The 25,359-nt window shown below is 48.9% G+C and overlaps 1 protein-coding gene across 1 annotated transcript in view; it reads right to left on the bottom strand.

The window, feature by feature from the left end:
* Positions 1-1,965: 1,965 nt before the first annotated feature.
* The window catches only part of LOC132569156 (retinal guanylyl cyclase 2-like), a 61,397-nt gene continuing 38,003 nt past the window's right edge, over positions 1,966-25,359 (bottom strand). Inside the window, exons 9-18 of the mRNA XM_060235342.1 lie at positions 23,952-24,108; positions 21,311-21,460; positions 18,989-19,137; positions 15,647-15,810; positions 14,493-14,685; positions 12,993-13,167; positions 8,371-8,469; positions 5,926-6,020; positions 4,097-4,182; positions 1,966-2,067 (exon numbers count right to left, since the gene is read on the bottom strand). Coding sequence (XP_060091325.1) covers positions 1,977-2,067; positions 4,097-4,182; positions 5,926-6,020; positions 8,371-8,469; positions 12,993-13,167; positions 14,493-14,685; positions 15,647-15,810; positions 18,989-19,137; positions 21,311-21,460; positions 23,952-24,108 — 1,359 coding nt within the window. The 3' untranslated portion in view covers positions 1,966-1,976. The remainder of the gene's footprint in view (positions 2,068-4,096; positions 4,183-5,925; positions 6,021-8,370; positions 8,470-12,992; positions 13,168-14,492; positions 14,686-15,646; positions 15,811-18,988; positions 19,138-21,310; positions 21,461-23,951; positions 24,109-25,359) is intronic.

The raw sequence follows: 25,359 nt of genomic DNA, 5'->3' as shown, positions 1-25,359 counted from the left end.
AAGAGAGCTATGGCTGACCCAAGGCCATTCCAGCAGCTGCAAGTGGAGGAGTGGGGGAATCAAACCCGGTTCTCCCAGATAAGAGAGCTATGGCTGATGCAAGGCCATTCCAGCAGCTGCAAGTGGAGGAGGGGGGAATCAAACCCGGTTCTCCCAGATAAGAGAGCTATAGCTGACCCAAGGCCATTCCAGCAGCTGCAAGTGGAGGAGTGGGGGAATCAAACCCGGTTCTCCCAGATAAGAGAGCTATGGCTGATGCAAGGCCATTCCAGCAGCTGCAAGTGGAGGAGGGGGGAATCAAACCCGGTTCTCCCAGATAAGAGAGCTATAGCTGACGCAAGGCCATTCCAGCAGCTGCAAGTGGAGGAGTGGGGGAATCAAACCCGGTTCTCCCAGATAAGAGAGCTATGGCTGACCCAAGGCCATTCCAGCAGCTGCAAGTGGAGGAGTGGGGAATCAAACCCGGTTCTCCCAGATAAGAGAGCTCTGGCTGACCCAAGGCCATTCCAGCAGCTGCAAGTGGAGGAGTGGGGAATCAAACCCGGTTCTCCCAGAGAAGAGAGCTATGGCTGACCCAAGGCCATTCCAGCAGCTGCAAGTGGAGGAGTGGGGGAATCAAACCCGGTTCTCCCGGATAAGAGAGCTATGGCTGATGCAAGGCCATTCCAGCAGCTGCAAGTGGAGGAGGGGGGAATCAAACCCGGTTCTCCCAGATAAGAGAGCTATAGCTGACGCAAGGCCATTCCAGCAGCTGCAAGTGGAGGAGTGGGGGAATCAAACCCGGTTCTCCCAGATAAGAGAGCTATGGCTGACCCAAGGCCATTCCAGCAGCTGCAAGTGGAGGAGTGGGGAATCAAACCCGGTTCTCCCAGATAAGAGAGCTATAGCTGACGCAAGGCCATTCCAGCAGCTGCAAGTGGAGGAGTGGGGGAATCAAACCCGGTTCTCCCAGATAAGAGAGCTATGGCTGACCCAAGGCCATTCCAGCAGCTGCAAGTGGAGGAGTGGGGAATCAAACCTGGTTCTCCCAGATAAGAGAGCTATAGCTGACGCAAGGCCATTCCAGCAGCTGCAAGTGGAGGAGGGGGGAATCAAATCCAGTTCTCCCAGAGAAGAGAGCTATAGCTGACCCAAGGCCATTCCAGCAGGTGCAAGTGGAGGAGTGGGGAATCAAACCCAGTTCTCCCAGAAAAGAGAGCTATGGCTGACCCAAGGCCATTCCAGCAGCTGCAAGTGGAGGAGTGGGGAATCAAACCCGGTTCTCCGAGATAAGATTCCGCACACTTAACCACTACACCAAACTGGCTCTCCACTGGCCCTTGTTGTGGACAGCCGGACTGCTTTCGGGCTGGGGATCCCCAGAAGATTTCGACTACTGGGGCGCAACACCCTTAACCATAGTGTTAACATGACATTAACACGACACACAAAACAATGCAAAAATTACATAGTAGGATCCTGCTAACCATAAGGGGGAGAGGGGAGCAAAACAACAGGGAAACGCAAGCAAGGAAAATGGGGATGTGGACAAATCCTAGATCTCAGAGTTGGAAGGGACCACCAGGGTCATCCAATCTAACCCCTGCCAACGCAGGAACTAAGCTATAATGTCCCCAGCAAAAAGGTACCCAGTTGATACTTTAAAACATCTAATGATGACGACTCCTCCATCTTTGCTTGGACAATGTTCTTTTTTCAGCCGTGACGGTCAGCCCTGAGTTTGGACATTTCTTGCCAACCTAGTCACCGTCCGTTGCTTTTAAGTAGGGGTGGAATTCTAGCAGGAGCTCCTTTGCCTATTGGGCCACACAAACCCCTGATGGAGGCAATCCTCCTGGATCTTACATAAAAGAGCCTTGTAAGCTCGTGGGGGATTGGCTACATCAGGGGTTTGTTTGGCCCAATAGGCAAAGGCGCTCCTGCTAGAATTCCGCCTCTGCTTCTAAGGGATTGTTCAGATGTGTACTTTTGCCCGGTCAGGATGGTTTCTGCATGTTGATGGACTTCCTCTTTGGCTCTCTCAGCGCAGTCTTGATTTCTCGGACCACCACATCTTGCCAAGGTTGCCTGTGAAACAAACCACCCAATCAGAGAACAGTTGCTGAGTTTGGTTGGGCTGTGAGGTCCAGACAAGACGACGAAGAAGGAGAAGACTTCAGATTTATTCCCCGCCCTTCTCTCTGAATCAGAGACTCAGAACGGCATATAATCTCCTATATCTTCTCCCCCCGCAACAGACACCCTGTGAGGTGCGTGGGGCTGAGAAAAGTAGAAGAAGACTGCCAATTTATATCCCGCCGTTCTCCCTGAATCAGAGACTCAGAACGGCTTACAATCTCCTATATCTTCTCCCCCCACAACAGACACCCTGTGAGGTGAGTGGGGCTGAGAAAAGAAGAAGACTGCAGATTTATACCCCGCCCTTCTCTCTGAAAAGGTACCCAGTTGATACTTTAAAACCTCTAATGATGACGACTCCTCCACTTTTGCTTGGACAATGTTCTTTTTTTCAGCCGTGATGGTCAGAGTGGCTTAAAATCTCCAGATTGAGAGTGGCTTACAATCTCCTATATCTTCTCCCCCCACAACAGACACCCTGTGAGGTGAGTTGGGCTGAGAAAAGAAGAATACTGCAGATTTATACCCCACCCTTCTCCCTGAATGAGAGACTCAGAGTGGTTTACAATCTCCTATATCTCCTCCCCCCACAACAGACACCCATTGAGGTGGGTGGGGCTGAGAGGGCTCCCGCAGCAGCTGCCCTTTCAAGGACAACTCCTAAGAGAGCTCTAGCTGACCCAAGGCCATGCCAGCAGGTGCAAGTGGAGGAGTGGGGAATCAAACCCAGTTCTCTCAGATAAGAGAGCTTTGACTGACCCAAGGCCATTCTAGCAGGTGCAAGTGGAGGAGTGGGGAATCAAACCCAGTTCTCCCAGAGAAGGGAGCTCTGGCTGACCCAAGGCCATTCCAGCAGCTGCAAGTGGAGGAGGGGGGAATCAAACCCAGTTCTCCCAGATAGGAGAGCTATGGCTGACCCAAGGCCATTCCAGCAGGTGCAAGTGAAGGAGTGGGGAATCAAACCCAGTTCTCCCAGATAAGAGAGCTCTAGCTGACCCAAGGCCATTCCAGCAGGTGCAAGTGGAGGAGTGGGGAATCAAATCCAGTTCTCCCAGAGAAGAGAGCTTTGGCTGACCCAAGGCCATTCCAGCAGCTGCAAGTGGAGGAGTGGGGAATCAAACCCAGTTCTCCCAGAGAAGGGAGCTCTGGCTGACCCAAGGCCATTCCAGCAGCTGCAAGTGAAGGAGTGGGGGAATCAAACACGGTTCTCCCAGAGAAGGGAGCTCTGGCTGACCCAAGGCCATTCCAGCAGCTGCAAGTGAAGGAGTGGGGGAATCAAACCCAGTTCTCCCAGAGAAGGGAGCTCTGGCTGACCCAAGGCCATTCCAGCAGCTGCAAGTGAAGGAGTTGGGGAATCAAACACGGTTCTCCCAGAGAAGGGAGCTCTGGCTGACCCAAGGCCATTCCAGCAACTGCAAGTGAAGGAGTGGGGGAATCAAACACGGTTCTCCCAGAGAAGAGAGCTCTGGCTGACCCAAGGCCATTCCAGCAGCTGCAAGTGGAGGAGGGGGGAATCAAACCCAGTTCTCCCAGATAGGAGAGCTATGGCTGACCCAAGGCCATTCCAGCGGCTGCAAGTGGAGGAGTGGGGAATCAAACCCAGTTCTCCCAGATAAGAGAGCTCTGGCTGACCCAAGGCCATTCCAGCAGGTGAAAGTGGAGGAGTGGGGAATCAAACCCGGTTCTCCCAGATAAGAGAGCTCTGGCTGACCCAAGGCCATTCCAGCAGCTGCAAGTGGAGGAGTGGGGAATCAAACCCGGTTCTCCCAGAGAAGAGACCTGTGGGTGACCCAAGGCCATTCCAGCAGGTGCAAGTGGAGGAGTGGGGGAATCAAACCTGGTTCTCCCAGATAAGAGTCTGTGCGCTTCAGCAGTACAGCAAACTGACAGAGCAGCAGCTCCTTCCTAGGGTTGACAGTTTAAGCTTAGGAAATGTACAGGCAAGAACAAACGTAGTTCCGATGGAGTTCCGACTTACCCGGGTCTCACTTCGGGAGGGCGTGGCAGTGGTTTGGTGAAATCTTTCTTCCCAACGAGCCAGTATGTCTCTTCTAAGCCTTTCCCCTGGGAAAATTGAGCATGTCAGCTCAGCAAGGCTCCCTCTAAGCTGCGGAGTCTTGTGAGCAAAAATTCTTCTTCGTGAGCTACCTGCCATTACTGTGAGCAAGTGATTTAGCCTGCTGTGGTGTCATTTTCCCAGAGCTAAGATAAAAACATGAGCCGGAGGCTAAAAAAACTGTGAGCTCACTCACGCTAACTCCACAAAGAAGAGGAAGAAGAAGATGATGATGATATTGGATTTATATCCCGCCTTATGCTCTGAATCTCAGAGTCTCAGAGTGTCTTACAATCTCCTATATCTTCTCCCACTGCAACAGACACCCTGTGATGTGGGCGAGGCTGAGAGAGCTCTGACAGAAGCTGCCCTTTCAAGGACAACTCGTAAAAGAGCTACAGCTGACCCCAGGCGATTCCAGCAGGTGCAGGTGGAGGAGTGGGGAATCAAACCCGATTCTCGCAGATAAGAGACTGCGCACTTAACTACTACACCCAACTGGCTCTCAAACTTCGCTTTGGCTGGTTCATGCCCCCAAGTGGCTATGGCTGGGTCGAAGTTTGTGCACAGAAGACGTCTGGCAGCCCTCATTCCCTAGCATCACTCTCAGCAGCAGCAGGCATAAAACATGTTAGCACTGTGTGCTCTGTAATGTCACTTTTGGGGAAAAGCTGCATCCGACGAAGAGAGCTGTGTTTCTGAAATGCTTGTGCTCAGGGGTCGCTTTGTAGAAAAATAGGTGGTGGAGCTCATCCAGGGATTGTTATGCAGCTGCATGTACTATTCAATGGAGAAGATGGGGAGGAGGAGGGGGAACCCTCAGAAAGGTTCCGGAGCTGCGTTCCTGTGAGCTCCTGCTGAAGCTGAGGCCTGCTAAAAACACTAGCACTTGTTGGTCTTAAACAGGGGTGGAATTCTAGCAGGAGCTCCTTTGCACATTAGGCCACAACCCCCTCCGATGTAGCCAATCCTCTAAGACCTTACAGGGCTCTTTTTTGTAAGCTCTTGGAGGATTGGCTACATCAGGAGGGTATGGCTTAATATGTAAAGGAGCTCCTGATAGAATTCCACCCCTGATCTTAAAAGTGCTACTGGATTCTTTACTCTTCTGCTTTCAGAGTAATTTTAAATGTTGACCGTTTTCGCACACAGCTCACCTCGCATTCACAATCCTGTCCCCTCCGCAGCGTCCGGTCGGATTTCCCACCATCTGCGCCGAAGTTACAGGAAGTGCCGCAGCTTTTGCATAGCAAACGTAAACCGCTAAAACCCAGTTTACGTTTGCTACGCAAAAGCCGCGGCACTTCCTGTAACTCCAGCACAGATGGTGGGAAATCCGACAGAAGCTGCGGAGGGAACAGGATCGTGACTGCGAGGTGAGCTGTGTGCGAAAACGGTCGTTGTCTTTGGCAGAGGAAGTAGGGCTGCTAAGCTCCCACTGGGGGTGGGGGATCCCCCAGTCTGGAGGGCCCCAACCCACTGGCAGGGAGCAGGCCATGAGGGCGGATCCCGGCCTCCAAAGAGCCCTGTCACTGCGTGCCATCCCCGCCACGATGACGTCATCCAGAAGTGACATCACACCAGGGACGCTCTAGGACTCACAGTAAAACTCTATGGTACCATAGAGTTCTATCATGAGTCCTAGAGTGCCCCCGGCACACTGTGCCCAGCACAGCAGTGGAGGGACTTGGGAGCCCTAAGAGGAAGGAATGGGGCTGATCAGATTTCCGCAGGGTGTGAAAACTCCCTACCTTCAGCTCGGTTTTCCCCCGGAACTCTATCTTGTACCCTTCCTTCAGATTCTTCAGTATTTTCATGGTGTGTTGGCTGATGTGAATTCTGTAAGCTGACAGAAGAAAAAGAAATGATTAGCGATAGAGCATTGGAACCGGAAGGCGGCCCTTCCAACGTATTGCAACATGTTCACATCCACTGCTCCCCTGACTTGGACGTGAGTTCAGGATGTTGGACGATGCTCTGGTACTCGGACTAAAACTCTATGATGAATTTGGCTTCTCATAGAGTTTTTGAGCCCCGTGGCGCAGAGTGGTAAAGCTGCAGTACTGCAGTCTGAGCTCCCTGCTCACGACCTGAGTTCGATCCCCGGCGGAAGCTGGGTTCAGGTAGCCGGCTCCAGGTTGACTCAGCCTTCCATCCTTCCGAGGCCGGTAAAATGAGTCCCCAGCTTGCTGGGGGGAAAGCGTAGAGGACTGGGGAAGGCAATGGCAAACCTGGCAGAAGCTGGGTTCAGGTAGCCGGCTCCAGGTCGACTCAGCCTTCCATCCTTCCGAGGTGGGTCAAATGAGTACCCAGCTTGCTGGGGGGAAAGGGTAGAGGACTGGGGAAGGCAATAATAATAATAATACTTTTTATTTATATCCCACCCTCCCCACCAGGGCAGGCTCAGGGCGGCTCACAACATATAAATATAATATACAATAAAACCATACATAATAAATACAGTTACAATTATAAAATCAGCATTAAAACATTAACAACTTACATTAAAATTAACATTGTGGTGCTATAACTTAGGTCTTTAGTAAAATTCAGTGACTAAAATATGTCCAGCGAGACTTTCTTGACTCGGCATTAGGTGAAGGCCATTTTGAAGAGGTGGCAAACCACCCCGTAAAAAGTCTGCCGTGAAAACGCTGTGAAAGCAACATCACCCCAGAGTCGGAAACGACTGGTGCTTGCACAGGGGACTACCTTTACCTTTTTCACCATTGCCTTCCCCAGTCATCTACACTTTCCCCCCAGCAAGCTGGGGACTCATTTTACTGACCTTGGAAGAATGGAAGGCTGAGTCAACCTTGAACTGGCTATCTGAACCCAGTTTCCACTGGGATTGAACTCAGGTCGTGACCAGAGCTTTGGACTGCGGTACCACAGCTTTACCACTCTGAGTAAAAAGGTAAAGGCAGTCCCCTGTGCAAGTACCAGTCGTTTCCGACTCTGGGGTGACATTGCTTTCATGTTTTCATGGCAGACTTTTTACAGGGTGGTTTGCCATTGCCTTCCCCAGTCATCTCCACTTTCCCCCCAGCAATCTGGGGACTCATTTGACCCACCTCAGAAGGATGGAAGGCTGAGTCAACCTCGAGCCGGCTACCTGAATCCAGCTTCCGCTGGAATCGAACTCAGGTCGTGAGCAGAGAGTTCAGATCACAGTACTGCGGTACTGCTGCTTTACCACTCTGCACCATGGGGCCGCTAGAGGGGTGGTATGACCAGGGACCATTTCGTAGGAAAAGAGGTGCCGGAGTTCATTAGCACAACTCATTTTGCACCTGCCACCCACCCCTGACATCACCGGAAGGAGTACTCAATTCTATCAGCTCAGCATCTCCCTTCGCATGCTTCTTGAATCAGAATCGTCATGATAAAAACTCAGCGTTCCCTCAGGGAGTTCCTGTCAGTGTATCTATCTGCGCATGAGGATTACGCTTCTGCAACTACTGGAATAAGACACATTGACTTTTCCTCGCGAACAAGAAATTGACACTTGGAATTTTACGTTTTTGGAACTGTTTTTCAAAGGGACTCGTTCTCTTTATGAATGTTGTTATTTGCTGTCGATATAGCAGTAATTTTGTCACTATAACCTTTGGGTTGTGTTTTGTATGAATCCCCAAGTGGAGGTAGGGGATTCCCCAGTTTGGAGGCCCTCCCCCCACTTCAGGGCCATCAGAAAGAGTGTCTGTGTGTGTGTGTGGGGGGGGAAATGTCTGCTGGGCGCTCCATTATTCCCTATGGAGACTGATTCCCATAGGGTATAATGGAGAATTGATCTGCGTGTATCTGGGGTTCTGGTGAGACTGTTTTTTGAGATAGAGGCACCAAATTTGCAGCATAGCTTTCAATGCCTCTCCTCAAAACACTCACCAAGTTTCAAAAAGATTGGACCAGGGGGTCCACTTCTATCAGACCCCAAAGAAGGTGCCCCTCTCCTTCACGATTCCCAGTGGAGGGAAGGCATTTCAAAGGTGTGCGGTCCCTTTAAACGTGAGGGCCAGAACTCCCTTTGGAGTTCAATCGTGCTTGTCACACCCTTGCTCCTGGCTCCACCCCCAAAGTCCCCACATATTTCTTGAATGTGACTTGGCAACCCTATTTATTTGGGGAGTCGCAAGTAGCGCTGGGCAGCCCGAGAGCATTTCCCAGAACCTGGGGCCAAAGCAGGAGACACTTACGCAACCCTGTCGATTCAATCCGCGAGGCTGTATTCACGGTGTCCCCAAACAGGCAGTACCGCGGCATAGTGAGGCCCACGACTCCAGCAGCGCAAGGCCCTGGCGGAAAAGCAAAACATGTTCGTGATACGTTTTGAGGAAACGGACTGAGAATCAAACAGCCTGTATTGTAATACCCCTGTATACATCCCTGCTCCCACCTGCGGATTGGCACCCCTACTCATAAGGTGCCTGTTCTGGGGGTGAAGATAAAGGAGATTGTAAGCTGCTCTGAGACTCTGAGATTCTATAGGGCGGGGTATAAATCCAATACCATCATCTTCATCATCATCATCATCATCATCATCATCATCATCATCATCATCATCATCATCTTCATCTTCATCTTCATCATCTTCTTCATCATCATCATCATCTTCATCATCTTCATCATCATCATCTTCTTCTTCATCACCTCCATCTTCTTCTTCTTCTTCATCATCATCTTCTTCATCATCATCATCTTCTTCATCATCATCATCATCATCATCATCATCATCTTCTTCTTCTTCTTCATCATCATCTTCTTCATCATCATCTTCTTCATCATCTTCATCATCATCTTCTTCATCATCTTCTTCTTCTTCATCATCTTCTTCATCTTCATCATCTTCTTCATCATCACCTTCATCTTCTTCATCATCATCATCTTCATCATCATCTTCTTCATCATCTTCTTCTTCATCATCATCTTCTTCATCTTCATCATTTTATTCATCTTCATCATCTTCATCATCATCCTCTTCATCGTCATCATCTTCATCATTTTATTCATCTTCATCATCTTCATCATCATCCTCTTCATCGTCATCATCTTCATCATACTCATAGTCATCATATTCATCATCATCTTCTTCTTTATCACCATCTTCTTCTTCATCATCATCATCATCATCATCATCATCTTCATCCTCATCTTCATCATTATCATCTTCTTTATCGTCATCTTCTTCTTCATCATCTTCATCATCTTCATCATAATCTTCTTCTTCATCTTCTTCTTCACCTTTATCATCTTCATCATCATCATCTTCTTCTTCATCTTCATCTTCTTAACAAAGCTCCCTTCTCCGAACCCCGCCTCCCCCAGGCTCTGCCTCCAAATCTCCAGGAATTTCCCGACCCGGAGTTGGCAACCCTGCTTCCCCAGGAGAGTGCTTTCCCATGCAGGCAGCCTCGGAAAGACACTGAGATCTCCTTTCTCAGCACCAGAGTTTGAGATCGAGACGAGACGTTCGGCAGTAAGACCCTTCCCAACAGCTCCGATATCTGATGAGCTCAGATCTAGGAACTGGTTTGAGCACAGACTTGTTTTTCTTCTCCTGTGGCCGGTTGCCAAAAGCTCCGGGTAGGTTAATGAAGCGTGCTGGCCAGTCTTCCACAATAAGCATCGTAGGGTTCCAGAGGGACTCCTGAACTTGGAGCTGCGGCGTGCAGTTCCGGCCAAAGATTCAAATCTTGACAAACAGGCCCCATCTTGAGCCCTGGGCTTGGAGGAGACCTGCCCTTCCCCACTCCAGCTCTCGCCTCAATATCTCCGGCTCTGCTTTTGTTGTCATAATGCATTCCGTGTTTGTGCCCGTGTGTTAGGGGAGAGGGGATATAATATTGTGGGTTCAATGCATGAAGGAGGCGGAGTAGCAGTGAACATAGCTCTCTTTAACTCTGGCAGAGGTTGTCCTTGAAAGGGCAGCTGCTGTGAGAGCCCTCTCAGCCCCACCCACTTCACAGGGTGTCTGTTGTGGGGGAGGAAGGGAAAGGAGATTGCAGGCTGCTCTGAGACTCTGTCCTTGAAAGGGCAGCTGCTGGGAGAGCCCCCTCAGCCCCACCCACCTCACAGGGTGTCTGTTGTGGGGGAGGAAGAGAAAGGAGATTGTGAGCGGCTCTGAGACTCTTCAGAGTGGAGGGCAGGATATAAATCCAGTATCTTCATCTACCTTACAGGGGGTCTGTTGTGGGGGAGGAAGGGAAAGGAGATTGTGAGCCGCTCTGAGACTCTTTGGAGTGGAGGGCAGGATATAAATCCAGTATCTTCATCTACCTTACAGGGGGTCTGTTGTGGGGGGGGGGGAGGGAAAGGAGATTGTGAGCCGCTCTGAGACTCTTTGGAGTACAGGGCGGGATATAAATCCAATATCTTCTTCTTTATTCCAGGCCCGGTGCTGGAGTTTCCAGCACCCCCGGCTGGCTCTTGCTCCTCCAACTGGCTTTATTCAGTACAGCACAGCAACGGCTGAACTCTAGTCTCTAAGACTGGAGAACCGGGCCAACGGGGCCAACTATATGCAGTTCAAGATTCCCGTGCTAGAACACCATTGGGTCATTTGAACCAGCCGGGGGTCTGTGATTGGACCAGGGCAGTAGGGATTTGGATCCTACTGCCCGTTTTTGCTCAGTCCCCAAGCTCAGTCCACACGGCCCCAATGAGCCAGGCAGGAACACTGTTAAAACGTATTGCATGAGTCCATATACACAATATCGAAGGAACGGTGGAGGGACGGCGGCTCAGTGGCAGAGCATCTGCTTGGGAAGCAGAAGGTCCCAGGTTCAATCCCCGGCATCTCCAACTAAAAAGGGTCCAGGCAAGTAGGGTTGAATAACCTCAGCTTGAGAGCCATGAATGGGGCTGTGGCTTAGTGGCAGAGCATCTGCTTGGTAAGCAGAAGGTCCCAGGTTCAATCCCCGGCATCTCCAACTCAAAAGGGTCCAGGCAAATAGGTGTGAAAAACCTCAGCTTGAGACCCTGGAGAGCCGCTGCCAGTCTGAGTAGACAATGCTGACTTTGATGGACCAAGGGTCTGATTCACTATAAGGCAGCTTCATATGTTCAAAATGTGGATTCGAGTTGGGATATCCCCCTCCCCACCCAGCAAGAGAGTTTTGGATGTGGTCAATCCACGATGCCTTATACCGAATCAGACCGTTGGTCTATCACAAGGGTGGCCAAACTGTGGCTCAGGAGCCAAATGTGGCTCTTTCACACACATCGGGTGGCTCTTGAAGACCCCATCGCCCCATCGGCGGGCTTGGAGAGGCCATTTGTCTCTTTAAATCACTTCTCCAAGCCAAGCCAGCCTGGCAGTTTGAAGAATGTATTTAAAATTGCTTTCTTTCCACCTCTCCCTCTCACCATCTATTTCCTTCCTTCCTTCGTACATCAGGGACGTGTGGCCTAACATGCAAAGGAGCTCCTGCTAGAATTCCAACCCTGCTTATCACTAATAAATATATTTGATTGACGTACTAAATTCATATATATTAATAAAGACAATAATGTTAATAGAAATGTTCAATAAAGTCTTTGCACTTTCATATTTAGTTGAAGTGTGTCGACGGTCGTTCCAATTCACATTTCCAAAGCTCCACAACAACTTCGCAGCAATTCTCTCTGACTAGTGCCTTTGTGAATGGTCTGTTAAGTGACATGAGATAATGCCTGTTGAAGAAGGGGCAGATTGGAAACGGCAACACAGGCTAGCGTTCCATTAGAGGCTCACGTGGTTCCCACTTTTTTGTATCTAAACATCTCGGAAACGTTTGAAGTTTAAGATTACTTTGAAGAAGGGAGAAGGTTTTTGAGAACAGAGAGGAACTGGTTACAACGGAGCGGCTTTGAAGTCGCTGTGAAGTTTTGGAAGTCTGAATTTCGACGACTGCCAACACACTTCCACTGAATATGAAAGTGAAAAGACTTCATTGAACATCTCTAGATCGGTATCGTTAATACGATTTATTAAGATATTGTATCAAGTGTAGTTTTGTTAATAGTCCACATATTGGTGTTTCTAATTCACAGAATCAGCATTGCTGTCAGACGGCCATCTAGCCCCTGCTTCAGAACCTCCAAGGAAGGAGAGCCCACCACCTCCCGAGGAAGCCGGTTCCACTGAGGAACCGCTCTAAATTCACAAATACCTGCCCCTAAATTCACAGGATCTTCATTGCTGTCAGATGGCCATCTAAGCCTCTGTTGAAAAACCTCCAAGGAAGGAGAGCCCACCACCTCCCGAGGAAGCCTGTTCCACTGAGGAATCGCTCTAAACTCACAGATACCTCCCCCTAAATTCACAGGATCTTCATTGCTGTCAGATGGCCATCTAGCCTCTGCTTCAGAACCTCCAAGGAAGGAGAGCCCACCACCTCCCGAGGAAGCCTGTTCCACCGAGGAATCGCTCTTCCTAATAGATAGACCCAGGTGGGCAGCTGTGTTGGTCTGAAGCAGCAGAACAAAGCAGGAGTCAAGTATCACTTTTTAGCCCAACAAACTTTTATTCAGAATCAGAACGTAAGCTTTCGTGTGCATGCACACACCCTCGATGTAGCCAATTCCTTGTCTGAAGAAGTGTGCACGCACACGAAAGCTTACGTTCTGAATAAAAGTTTGTTGGTCTCAAAGGTTCTACTTGACTCCTACTTTGTTCTACCGCTCTTCCTAATGTTTAGTTGGGAACTCTTTGGTTTCAATTTCAACTCGTCGGTTCTGGTTTGACCTTCTGGAGCAACACAAAGCAGCTCCACGCCACTCAGTCAATAGCTGCTACATTCGGTCCAAGTCATGCCCGAGTTGCTTCAAGATGACTTACCCGAGTGCAGCCCCATCCGGATCCTGATGGGCACGCCCGGAAGGTGCTTCACCGTGAAAGAGCCCACCGAGCTGAGGATGTCCAGAGCCATGTCGGCGATCTCGGCAGCGTGCCTCTGGCCGTTTCGCTTCGGGAGCCCCGAAGCAACCATGTAGGCATCACCGATGGTTTCCACCTAGAAGTCAAAGGGATTTCCCCAAAAAAGGAGCGTTCAGAGTAGGGGATCCCAAGTCTGAGAACCGATTAACAACTTTGCTACTAGCTAGGGCGGCCAAGTCCAATTCAAGGAATATCTGGGGACTTTGGGGGTGGAGCCAGGAGACTTTGGGGGTGGGGCCAGGAGCAAGGTTGCAACAAGCATAGCTCAACTCTAAAGGGAGTTCTGGCCATCACACTTAAAAGGACCACACACCTTTTGGAGAGCCAGTTTGGTGTAGTGGAGAGCCAGTTTGGTGTAGTGGTTAAGTGTGTGGACTCTTATCTGGGAGAACCGGGTTTGATTCCCCACTCCTTCACTTGCACCTGCTAGCATGGCCTTGGGTCAGCCATAGCTCTGGCAGAGGTTGTCCTTGAAAGGGCAGCTGCTGTGAGAGCCCTCTCCAGCCCCCCCCCCCCACCTCACAGGGTGTTTGTTGTGGGGGAGGAAGGTAAAGGAGATTGTGAGCCGCTCTGAGACTCTTCGGAGTGGAGGGCGGGATATAAATCCAATATCTTCATTTACCTCACAGGGTGTCTGTTGTGGGGGAGGAAGGTAAAGGAGATTGTGAGCCACTCTGAGACTCTTTGGAGTGGAGGGCGGGATATAAATCCAATATCATCTCCTTCGTCTACCTTTTAAATGCCTTCCTTCCGTTGGAAATAATGAAGGATAGGGGCACCTTTTTGGGGGCTCATAGAACTGGACCCCTGGGTCCAATCTTTTCGAAACTTGGAAGATTTTTTGAGGAGAGGCGCTGGATGCTGTGCTGCAAAGTTGGTGCCTCTACCTAAAAAAAAGCCCCCCGCAGAGCCCCAGAAACCCACGGATCAATTCTCCATTATATCTGATGGGAATCGGTCTCCATAGGGAATAATGGAGTGCCCAGCAGACATTTCCCCATCACCACTTTCTGATGATGCAATTTGGAGGGCCTCCAAATTGGGGGGGTCCCCTGCCTCCACCTGGAGATTGGCAGTCCTACTACTAGCTCATGCTGGCAGTCAAAAGGAATGATTGCTGAGGAAGTACACAACTTGAAGAGGGTCAATGAAGAAAGGGCTCAAGATCTTCTATTCCTTGGCTCCACCTTCAACTCAAAAGGGAGATAAACCAAGAAATCAGGAGACGGAGATGGAGAAGAGCACCCATGAGGAAGCTAGAAAAGATCCTGTACTAGATAGACTACTGGTCTGATCCAGCAGGGATTTTATGATCTTAGTTTTTTTTATGGGATATTCAGTTTGTGGCTGGAAGGGCTAAATTTCCCCTCCAGCCCAACAGGTCGCACACCTCAGCTTTACCTTGTAAACATCGTGATGGCTGATGACAGCATCAAACAGAGTGTAGAGGTCATTCAAGAGATCCACAATCTCAATAGGCTCGCTGAGGGCGGAGATGGTGGTGAAACCGATGATGTCGCTGAAATAGATAGTGACCTCATCAAAGTACTCCGGTTCGACGGTCGCTCCGGTTTTCAGGGTTTCTGCTACGGACCTAAAATGGCACGAAAACACCAAGCTTCAGAGGGACTTCAGAGGAGAATGACGTGTGATGTCTTCACAACATTGGTGCTCATGATATATGGCTCAGTTTAGAGATCATGTGAAACCATGAATTGTTTGAACGGCAATGGCTTTGTGAAACCATTACTTGGGGAAGAAAAAGAAGAAAAAGAAGAAGAGGAAGAGGAGGAAGAGGAAGAAGAGGAAGGAGGAAGAAGAAGAAGAAGGAGGAGGAAGAGGAAGAAGAAGGAAGAAGAAGAAGGAAGAAGAGGAAGAAGAAGAGGAAGAAGAAGAGGAAGAAGAAGAAGAGGAAGAAGAAGAAAGAAGAAGGAAGAAGAAGAAGGAAGAAGAAGAAGAAGGAAGAAGAAGAAGAAATAGAAATCTATGGTGTATAAATCAATGGTGCGGTCTCATTTCAAATACTGTGTACAATTCTGATCACCGCACCTCAAAAAAGATATAGCATTGGGAAAAGTACAGAAAAGGGCAACTTGAATGATTCAAGGGTTGGAACACTTTCTCTATGAAGAAAGCTTAAAACGCTTGGGGCTCTTTAGCTTGGAGAAAGAGCCCCGAGCCATCAGGAGACGGAGACGGAGAAGAGCACCCACGAGGAAGCTAGAAAAGATCCTGGACTAGATGGACCACTGTTCTGATCCAGCAACACAGCATCCAGTGCCTCTCCTCTGGATAGCCCAGGCTAGACAGATCTCAGAAGCTAAGCAGAGTCACCCATAATCAGAACTTTGACGGGAGATCACCCTGGAGGCCCAGAGTTGCTACACAGAGGCAGGCAATGTCAACCCCCCACCCTGCTCATCTCTTGCCTTGAAAACCCCACGAGGGCCTCCATAAGTCGGCTGTGAGAGAGAAGGTGGGGGGGAACTCTCAGCCCTACCCACCCCCACCCTCCTTGAACTGCCACTGGTTACGGCCTCAAGCACTGAGCCTACAGGGGAAGCATTTGGGTCAGTAGTTTCTCCGTCTTCAGTTTCTCCAGCTCCAGCTCCTCAGTCCTTTCCCGGATTAAGTCCTCCAGGTTGCTCGAATACCGTTCCAGCATCCTCAGCATGGAGTCGACAATGTTGGTCTTCTTGCCTTTGTTGATGGTTTTAAACTGGGTGGGGGGAAAAAAAAAAAGAATTCAGGCAGGATTCATACCCCCTCGCCGAACAAAACTCGGCCAATGAATCATGAATTTTAATTCAACGCAGCACGTCCTATCAACGCGCCACTGAGTCGTCTACGAAGAGTGAGTTAAAATTATACAATCCCATTTGGCCCTTTCTTAAACGCCCAGGGAAATGCTGTTTGCCGCTCTGGCGAACCCACTGATTCATTGTTGTAAGCTGGGAACTTTGTATGAAAAGTCATTGAAATCGGATTCCATTTAACAGCCTGACAACTGAAGAACAGAATTGAAATGTCTTGAACCGGGGTGGCCAAACTGTGGCTCGGGAGCCACGTGTGGCTCTTTCACACATTTTGTGTGGCTCTTGAGCCCCACCACCACCAAAGAGGCATTTGTCTCTTGAAATCACTTCTCCAATCCAAGCCAGGGAATGCATTTTAACTTAAAGTTGCTTTCTTCCCACCTCTCCCTCTCCCAACTATTTTGAGCTCTCAAAAATCTGACGTTCATGTCTTGCGCCTCTCAAACATCTGGTGTTAATTCTGTATGGCTCTTACATTAAGCAAGTCTGGCCACCTCTGGTTTGAATTACCTAGAAGGGGCGTCTGTATGAAGGTTGTAAAGATTTCCTGATCCCTCCTTTGGGCAAGATTTTTGCACATGAATCGACTGTGTTTATGGACCTTAATTTTTTGGAGGGTTGCCATAGAAAAAGGTTGATCCTGTGATTATATACACTGACTTGTGATAGAATTTTATGCTGAAATTGACTGTATTAACTCTATAACTATATAAAAAATCGTTTCTTAGTGATTTTCTATATCAGACTATCTCCTGGGTGTGGAGCAGGGGTCGCTGGAGGTGCGTCTGCGCGTGGGGGGAGGTTTTTGTGAATTTCCTGCATTGTGCAGGGAGTTGGACTAGATCAGGGGTGGCCAAACTTATATGAACATATGAAGCTGCCTTCTACTGAATCAGATCCTCGGTCCATCAAAGTCAGTCTGATCTACTCAGACTGGCAGTGGCTCTCCAGGGTCTCAAACTGAGGTTTTTCCTGCCTACTTGCCTGGACCTTTTTTAGTTGGAGATGCCAGGGATTGAACCTGGGACCTTCTGCTTACATATGAGGCTGCCTTCTACTGAATCAGATCCTCGGTCCATCAAAGTCAGTCTTATCTACTCAGACAGGCAGCGGCTCTCCAGGGTCACAAGCTGAGGTTTTTCCCACCTACTTGCCTGGACCCTTTTTAGTTGGAGATGCCGGGGATTGAACCTGGGAACTTCTGCTTACATATGAGGCTGCCTTCTGCTGAATCAGTCTCTTGGTCCATCAAATTCAGTCTTGTCTACTCAGACTGGCAGCGCCTCTCCAGGGTCACAAGCTGAGGTTTTTCCCGCCTGCTTGCCTGGACCCTTTTTTAGTTGGAGATGCCGGGGATTGAACCTGGGACCTTCTGCTTACCAAGCAGATGCTCTGCCACTGAGCCACCGTCCCTCCCCTAAACTTGCTTAAAGTGAGAGCCAAATGAAATTAACATCAGATGTTTGAGAGTCGCAAAGAGGATTGCTCTTTGGCATTAGAGCCCACTGAAGTCCCTCCCCGTCTCAGACTCCACCCTCCCCGAGCTCCACCCCCAAATCTCCCCACTAGTCAGCAGTTTGAGGCTATCATGTGTAGCTCCTTTAGAAAGGACTGTACAAGGCAGGCCAAAGTTGGGCTGCTGGGGAGATTGCTGTCTCTCAGATGTGTTCCTGTCCCTCAGATTTTTTTTTGGGGGGGGGTTGCTAATCTTCCTGAATATATCCAGGATTTTTGGGGTTTTTTTAAGTTTTTTCTGGAAAATATCAGATACATTTGGAATGCTGAATATACTGGAAAAAATATGGTAAGTATTTTTCAGATATATTTCTGGCTCAGGTAGATCCAAATTAAAAAAAAAAAAAGGTAAAGATAGTCCCCCGTGCAAGCACCAGTCGTTTCCGACTCTGGGGTGATGTTGCTTTCACAACGTTTTCACGGCAGACTTTTGACAGGGTGGTTTGCCATTGCCTTCCCCAGTCCTCTACACTTCCCCCCCAGCAAGCTGGGGACTCCTTTGACCGACCTCGGAAGGATGGAAGGCTGAGTCAACCTGGAGCCAGCTACCTGAAACCAGCTTCTGCCTGGATCGAACTCAGGTTGTGAGCAGAGCTTAGGACTGCAGTGCTGCAGCTTTAGCACTCTGCACCACGGGGCTCCTTGAAAAAGACTTAAAGACCACTTAAATCCTTTGCAAACCAAATTCTATTATATTCATAAAGGTAAAGGTAGTCCCCTGTGCAAGCACCAGTCGTTTCTGACTCTGGAGTGACGTTGCTTTCACAACGTATTCACAGCAGACTTTTTTACAGGGTGGTTTGCCATTGCCTTCCCCAGTCCTCTACGCTTTTTCCCCAGCAAGCTGGGGACTCATTTGACCGACCTCAGAAGGATCGAAGGCTGAGTCAACCTGGAGCCGGCTACCTGAAACCAGCTTCCACCGAGATCAAACTCAGGTCGTGAGCAGAGAGTTCAGACTGCAGCACTGCAGCTTTACCACTCTGTGCCACGGGGCTCCTAATACACACCTCCTAATCAGGGGTCATTTGTAGAAAAAGAGGTGCCGGAGCTCATTAGCACAACTCATTTGCATATGCCACACATACCCTGACATCACCGGAAGGGGTACTAAATCCTGTCAGCTCAGCGGCTACCTTGAAACGCTTCTGGAATTATAATTGTTATCAGAAAACCTGACTCCCAACATACTTTTAAAATTACTTTCTCCTCTGTGGCCACAGTGGCGGGAGGAAGATTTCCATCCGTCTGCTTTCTATGTTTGGGTTCTTTTCCCGTTTTTTTTGTGGGGGAGGAAATATTAGAACGTTTCTCAAATCTTAAGAGTTCAGCAAAATTCTCACAGAGTTTTGAACAATGGATGTTTTGGGGGCTCTGCTGATCTTTTGTTTCTTCGGTTTTTCCGGAAAATATCAGACACATTTGGGATGCTGAAATATAAGGTATTTTTCAGATATATTTCTGGCTCAGGTAGAGCCGAATGCACACCCCTAATTACCATATCACCTCTTCAAATAAAACCAAAATCTCCCGTTTAGCCCGCAATGTGCCATGGAGCGGACCGACCTGTTCAAAAATCTCATCAAACATCGGCCTCCGGTCCGGCGCTTCCGTCCAGCATTGCTTCATCAGCTGGATGCACTCCAAGGGGGCACTCTCCAGAGAAACGTTTGGGCGGAACAAGGGTGGCGATTTCTTCAGCTTGCGTGTAATTTCTGGAATAGACATACCGTACCCTGCCTTAGACAGCTCCTTGTTTGCACCATTCTCTAGCGACTCCTGTAATCCTAGCCTGATTGCACTGCTCATCCGCTGTGATTTGGTGATGGTCTCCCACCTTTTCGAATCCGTGGGTGGGGCTTTTTTTTGGAGCAGAGACTCCTTTGGATATTAGGCCACACCCCTTTGATGTAGCCAATCATCCTAAGAACATAAGAGAAGGCATGTTGGATCAGGCCAATAGCCCATCCAGTCCAACACTCTGTGTCACACAGCGGCCAAATATATATATATATATATTTACACACACACACTGTGTGGCTAATAGCCACTGATGGACCTCTGCTCCATATTTTTATCCAAACCCCTCTTGAAGCTGGCTATGCTTGTGGCCGCCGCCACCTCCTGTGGCAGTGAATTCCACATGTTAATCACCCTTTGGGTGAAGAAGTACTTCCTTTTATCCGTTCTAACCCGACTGCTCAGCAATTTCATCGAATGCCCGCAAGTTCTTGTGTGAGAATATCAATACTTGTATCCTGAATATCAGTTCTTGTATCCTGAAGCTTACAGGGCTCGTAGTACAGGTTAGGGGTGGCCAAACTTGCTTAATGTAAGAGCCACATAGAATCAGATGTTTAAGAGCCACAAGACATGAATGGCAGAGGAAGGAAGGAAGGAAGGAAGGAAGGAAGGAAGGAAGGAAGGAAGGAAGGAAGGAAGGAAGGAAGGAAGGAAGGAAGGAAGGAAGGAGAGCGAGAGAGAGAGAGAGAGAGAAAGAGAGAGGAGGGAGAGGTGGAGAGAAAGCAACTTGAACTTTACATGCCTTTCTCAAGCCATCCAACAGGGCAGTGAGGACTTCAAGAACCACACGATATATGTGAAAGAGCCACATGTGGCTTCCCAAGCCACAGTCTGGCCACCCCTAGGCCAGGCCCTACTGTAAGCTCCAGGAGGCTTGGCTACAGCAGGGGTGTGTGGCCTAATATGCAAAGGAGTTCCAGCTACAAAAAAAGAAAAGCCCTGTCTATGCGCATCTTTGACACAGTGTTTGAGGTGCCAACCCTTGGGTAGTGGCTGGAGGCCTCCTGCTATTACGACCGATCTGCAGGTGCCAGAGAGAGCAGTTCCCCGGGAGAAAACGGCTGCTTTGGAAGGCGGACTCTATGGAATGACACCCCATGGAAGTCCTTCTCCTATTCGAATCCTGCCATCCTTACGCTCCACCCCTCAAAACGGTATTTCCGAACCTAGATCTGTCCCCCCCTTCACGGCACAGTGGCCACGACCCCAAAATGGCTGCTACGAAATGGCTGCTGCAGCAGCTGGAGGAAGTCACAAAATGGCCGCCACCGCCTACCTTCAGTCACACAGCGCACATCGCCCTGCTGCGGAGGCAGCGGCTGCCAAAGCAACATTTCAAGCGATCTGTACAGCCAATCAGCTCTCCAGCAGCCAGTCAGAAGCCTCGCCAGGCATAAACCTCACAGGGCCCCTCCCATTTCTTGGTGGGAGGCAGGAAATGTGTCAGCGGGTTGGGGACCCCTGTCACAAGTTGTCTGGTGGTATCCTCGACAGCCGAATGCATGTGCTGAGGAAAATGCCATAGTTCAGTTCAAGGGGTGGCCAAGAGCCACACAGGATAAATGCCAGAGGTTTGAGAGCGGCAAGACGTGAGCGTCAGATGTTCGAGAAGAGGAATAAAAATAGATGGGGGAGGGCGAGGTGGAAAGAAAGCAATTTTAATACGTTGTCGGAGGCTTTCGTGGCCAGAGTACATTGGCTGTTGTAGATTTTCCGGGCTGCGTGGCCGTGGTCTTGGCATTGTGAGACCCGACGTTTCGCCAGCAACTGCGACCGGCATCCTCAGAGGTGAAACCCAGAAAACTGGAGTTCTCTCTTCTTCTCAGTTTGACCCGGTGAGAACTCCAGTTTTCTGGGTTACACCTCTGAGGATGCCAGTCACAGTTGCTGGCGAAACGTCGGGTCCCACAATGCCAAGACCACGGCCACGCAGCCCGGAAAATCTACAACAGCCAAAAATAACGTTAACTTTAAATGCCTTCTCTAAGCCAGCTAACAGGGCGGTGGGGGCTTTGGGAGCCGCACAGTACGTGTGAAAGGGCCACAGTTTGGGCCCCCCCCGCCCCCCCCGGTCCAGTTGCTCACCTTCTGCTGAGACTTGCGAGGTGCAATACGGAGGACCTCGCAGGACAACTTCTTGGACAACTATGGCAAAGCTGTACACATCACCTTTCAAGGTGCCCTTGGGGAATGTTGCCGGATCCCTCAACAACTCTGGAGCCGTCCAGAGCAATTCTGGGGGAGGAAAGAGAGAGAAAGGCTTATTAAAATCTATGCAGAAGGGTTCCTTTGTGTTCCCCTTTAGCCTAAAAGCAGAACCAAAGAGACACTGATCTGTACTGCATGCTTTAAAAAAGTGGCTTGGGAGCCATATGTGGCTCTTTCATGCATATGGGTGTGGCTCTCAAAGCTCCTCCCACCCCATTGGTCAGCTTGGAGAAGGCATTTCGCTCTCTAAATCACTTCTCAGAGAGAAGATCAGGGTATAAATCTGTGGTCTTCTTCTTCTTCTTCTCAGCCCAAGCCAGCCAGCAGCTTGGAAAATGCATTTTTTAGTTAAAGTTGCTTTTCCCCACCTCTCTCTCCCTCCTCCATCTATTTCACTCACCCTCTCTAACCAGTAGAATGTAACTCAGGGAATTTCCTTCCTGTCGGCTCTCCTCCTGTTTCTTCTTTCCTGCATTCATCAGGAGGAACAGCATGGTGTGTCTCCTCCTGAACTGAACTAAGTAGATGGCCTACTACAATCCAAAGCCATCCAGTTAGCTAGAATAGTTTAGACACACTTTCTCTCCACTACAGTTCTATGTTATGTTTTCTTTTAAATAAATCCACCAGTATTGATTTCTTAACTTAAACCAAAGACTCTCTGTGCAGGTTGTGAGATAGTGTGGTAACCATTAGACTCTGTTGGTCTTAAAGGTGCCACTGGACTCAAACTTTGTATCACATTACACTATATGTAATAGATCACATTATATATTACATTATATGAAACCGTATATTTCTGGTGACACTGAGGCACCGAAAACTGTTTATGCTCTGCTCGGGGAATAAGACTGGCACAATAAGGCCTGTCTTTTTTCTCCTACTGGGGCTTTCAGTGTGGTGGAAATGATGCAGGACATCTATGGAGAGGAAAGAGCTAAGGCATCGTTCTTCACTGCTGCAGTGGGGCCTATATCCCCTCCCACAGCTGTTTTGGGGTGCCAAAATATACATCTGCAGTTCAAATTAAGGAACTCCGACAGCATGCGTACTCTAAGTCCTGGGCTTCCACCAGGAACTAAAACTGCTATTGTATTTTTTTGTCAGTTTGGTGTAGTGGTTAAGTGTGCGGACTCTTATGTGGGAGAACCGGGTTTGATTCCCCACTCCTCCACTTGCACCTGCTGGAATGGCCTTGGGTCAGCCAGAGCTCTGGCAGAGGTTGTCTTTGAAAGGGCAGCTGCTGTGAGAGCCCTCTCCAGCCCCACCCACCTCACAGGGTGTCTGTTGTGGGGGAGGAAGGGAAAGGAGATTGTGAGCCGCTCTGAGACTCTTCGGAGTGGAGGGCGGGATATAAATCCAATATCTTCATCTACCTCACAGGGTGTCTGTTGTGGGGGAGGAAGGGAAAGGAGATTGTGAGCCGCTCTGAGACTCTTCGGAGTGGAGGGCGGGATATAAATCCAATATCTTCATCTACCTCACAGGGTGTCTGTTGTGGGGGAGGAAGGGAAAGGAGATTGTGAGCCGCTCTGAGACTCTTCGGAGTGGAGGGCGGGATATAAATCCAATATCTTCATCTACCTCACAGGGTGTCTGTTGTGGGGGAGGAAGGGAAAGGAGATTGTGAGCCGCTCTGAGACTCTTCGGAGTGGAGGGCGGGATATAAATCCAATATCTTCATCTACCTCACAGGGTGTCTGTTGTGGGGGAGGAAGGGAAAGGAGATTGTGAGCCGCTCTGAGACTCTTCGGAGTGGAGGGCGGGATATAAATCCAATATCTTCATCTACCTCACAGGGTGTCTGTTGTGGGGGAGGAAGGGAAAGGAGATTGTGAGCCGCTCTGAGACTCTTCGGAGTGGAGGGCGGGATATAAATCCAATATCTTCATCTACCTCACAGGGTGTCTGTTGTGGGGGAGGAAGGGAAAGGAGATTGTGAGCCGCTCTGAGACTCTTCGGAGTGGAGGGCGGGATATAAATCCAATATCTTCATCTACCTCACAGGGTGTCTGTTGTGGGGGAGGAAGGGAAAGGAGATTGTGAGCCGCTCTGAGACTCTTCGGAGTGGAGGGCGGGATATAAATCCAATATCTTCTTCTTCTTTTGGACAACAGGGATAAACAGAGAGAGAGAGAGAGAGAGAGAGAGAGAGAGAGAGAGAGATGGTCAAGGTGCAGTACTGCAGTCCTAAGCTTTGCTCAGGACCTGAGTTCGATCCGGGTGGAAGCTGGGTTCAGGTAGCCGGCTCCAGGTTGACTCAGCCTTCCGAGGTGGCTAAAATGAGTCCCCAGCATGCTGGGAGGAAAGTGTAGATGACTGGGGAAGGCAACAGCAAACCACCCTGTAAAAAAGTCTGCCGTGAAAACGTGATGCGACGTCACCCCAGAGTCGGAAATGGCAGGTGCTTGCACAGGGGACTACCTTGACCTTTTTTTTTTTTTTTTTTAAAGAGAAAATAATTCTTTCAAATCCACTTTTTCCACTCTTGGGCAAAACCAGACTTTTGCATTCGTACCTTCAGCTGACGGCTGGATATTTAAGGGTTGTTGGGCTGCCAAAAATTCACCGTAACTGTAATCGGTGATCTTCAGCACGAACCGTCCATCCACCAGACAGTTTCGAGACTTCAGGCGTCCGTGGAAGATATCCCGGTGGTGTAAATATTTCATTCCCTGTTGGACAAAGAGGTTCGAGAGGTTTAGGGGCTCTTATCCCAAGAAACCGGCTGTCATCTGCTTCCTTCTCCCTCTCTCTTGCTTCCTTCTAAAGCTACTTGAGAGCTTCTGGCCCAGCATAAAGTATGTACCCCTGAGTCGTGAATATTACAGAGGCTGCAAGGCGCCAGAGATAAGCAACATTCAAATAAATATTTTTTGTGTTTTAACAATTTATTAATAACATATGGTTACAGTAATTAGTTGTCTCTTTTCTATACTAACCCATATGATATTTCAACCCCCCCCCTCCCTCCAATATTGGACTTCCCCGAAGTTGTAAATTTAAATTCAATTATAAAGGTACCGCTAACCAATCAAAGTTCGATATTTTTCTTCTCTCATTACTACTAAAAAATTGTCCAGTGACTTTTTATATTCCATTCTTTCTCCGTATATCTTTTAAATTTCTTCCACTCCTTTTTGAATATATCTGGATCATAGTCTTTTAAAGTTTTAGTTAATTTGTCTATCTCACTCTAAAATAAATATTTTTTGAAACTGACATGGTTTAGGGAGCCTCAGAGCAAAGGCTTTTCGTTATTCATATGTGCATCTCTTGACAAAGGTATTAATCAAAACGGGAAACATAACGACCGAAATTCCGTCGAGAACATACTTTAAGCACAGTTGGAGAATACCTTTTATCACCTTTGGGTGTTGTATAAGTCTTTACCTATTCCTTGGAAGCCTGGAACTGTAATGGAACTTGGTGGTTTGGTTTATGTTATTCTGTATTGTATTTATTGTAACAGCCTCGTGGCGCAGAGCGGTAAGACTCTGCGGTACTGCCGTCTGAACTCTCTGCTCACGACCTGTTCGATCCCAGCGGAAGCTTGTTGCAGGTAGCTCTTTTTGGTTGCCAAAATATACATCTGCAGTTCAAGTTCAGGAACTCCAACAGCATGTGTACTAGGCTTCCACCAGAACTAAAACTGCTATTGTATTTTTTTGTCTTTTGGACAACAGGGATAAACACAGAGAGAGAGAGAGAGAGAATTGTTACAGCTGGTCAAGCTGCAGTACTGCAGTCCTAAGCTCTGCTCTTGGAGGATTGGCTACATCAGGGGTGTGTGGCCTAGTATGCAAAGGAGTTCCTGCTACAAAAAAAAAGCATGGTTCAGATTTAACATCCACTCTAGGGTGAGGATCAAAGGCCTCGCTACAGCGTATAACCCCCTGCCCCCCCATCCCCACTTAACCTAGAGT

This window comes from Heteronotia binoei, chromosome 3 (genome assembly GCF_032191835.1).
Source record: "Heteronotia binoei isolate CCM8104 ecotype False Entrance Well chromosome 3, APGP_CSIRO_Hbin_v1, whole genome shotgun sequence".
Classification (NCBI taxonomy): Eukaryota; Metazoa; Chordata; class Lepidosauria; order Squamata; family Gekkonidae; genus Heteronotia; species Heteronotia binoei.
This window is presented reverse-complemented; position numbering and strand designations above follow the sequence as displayed.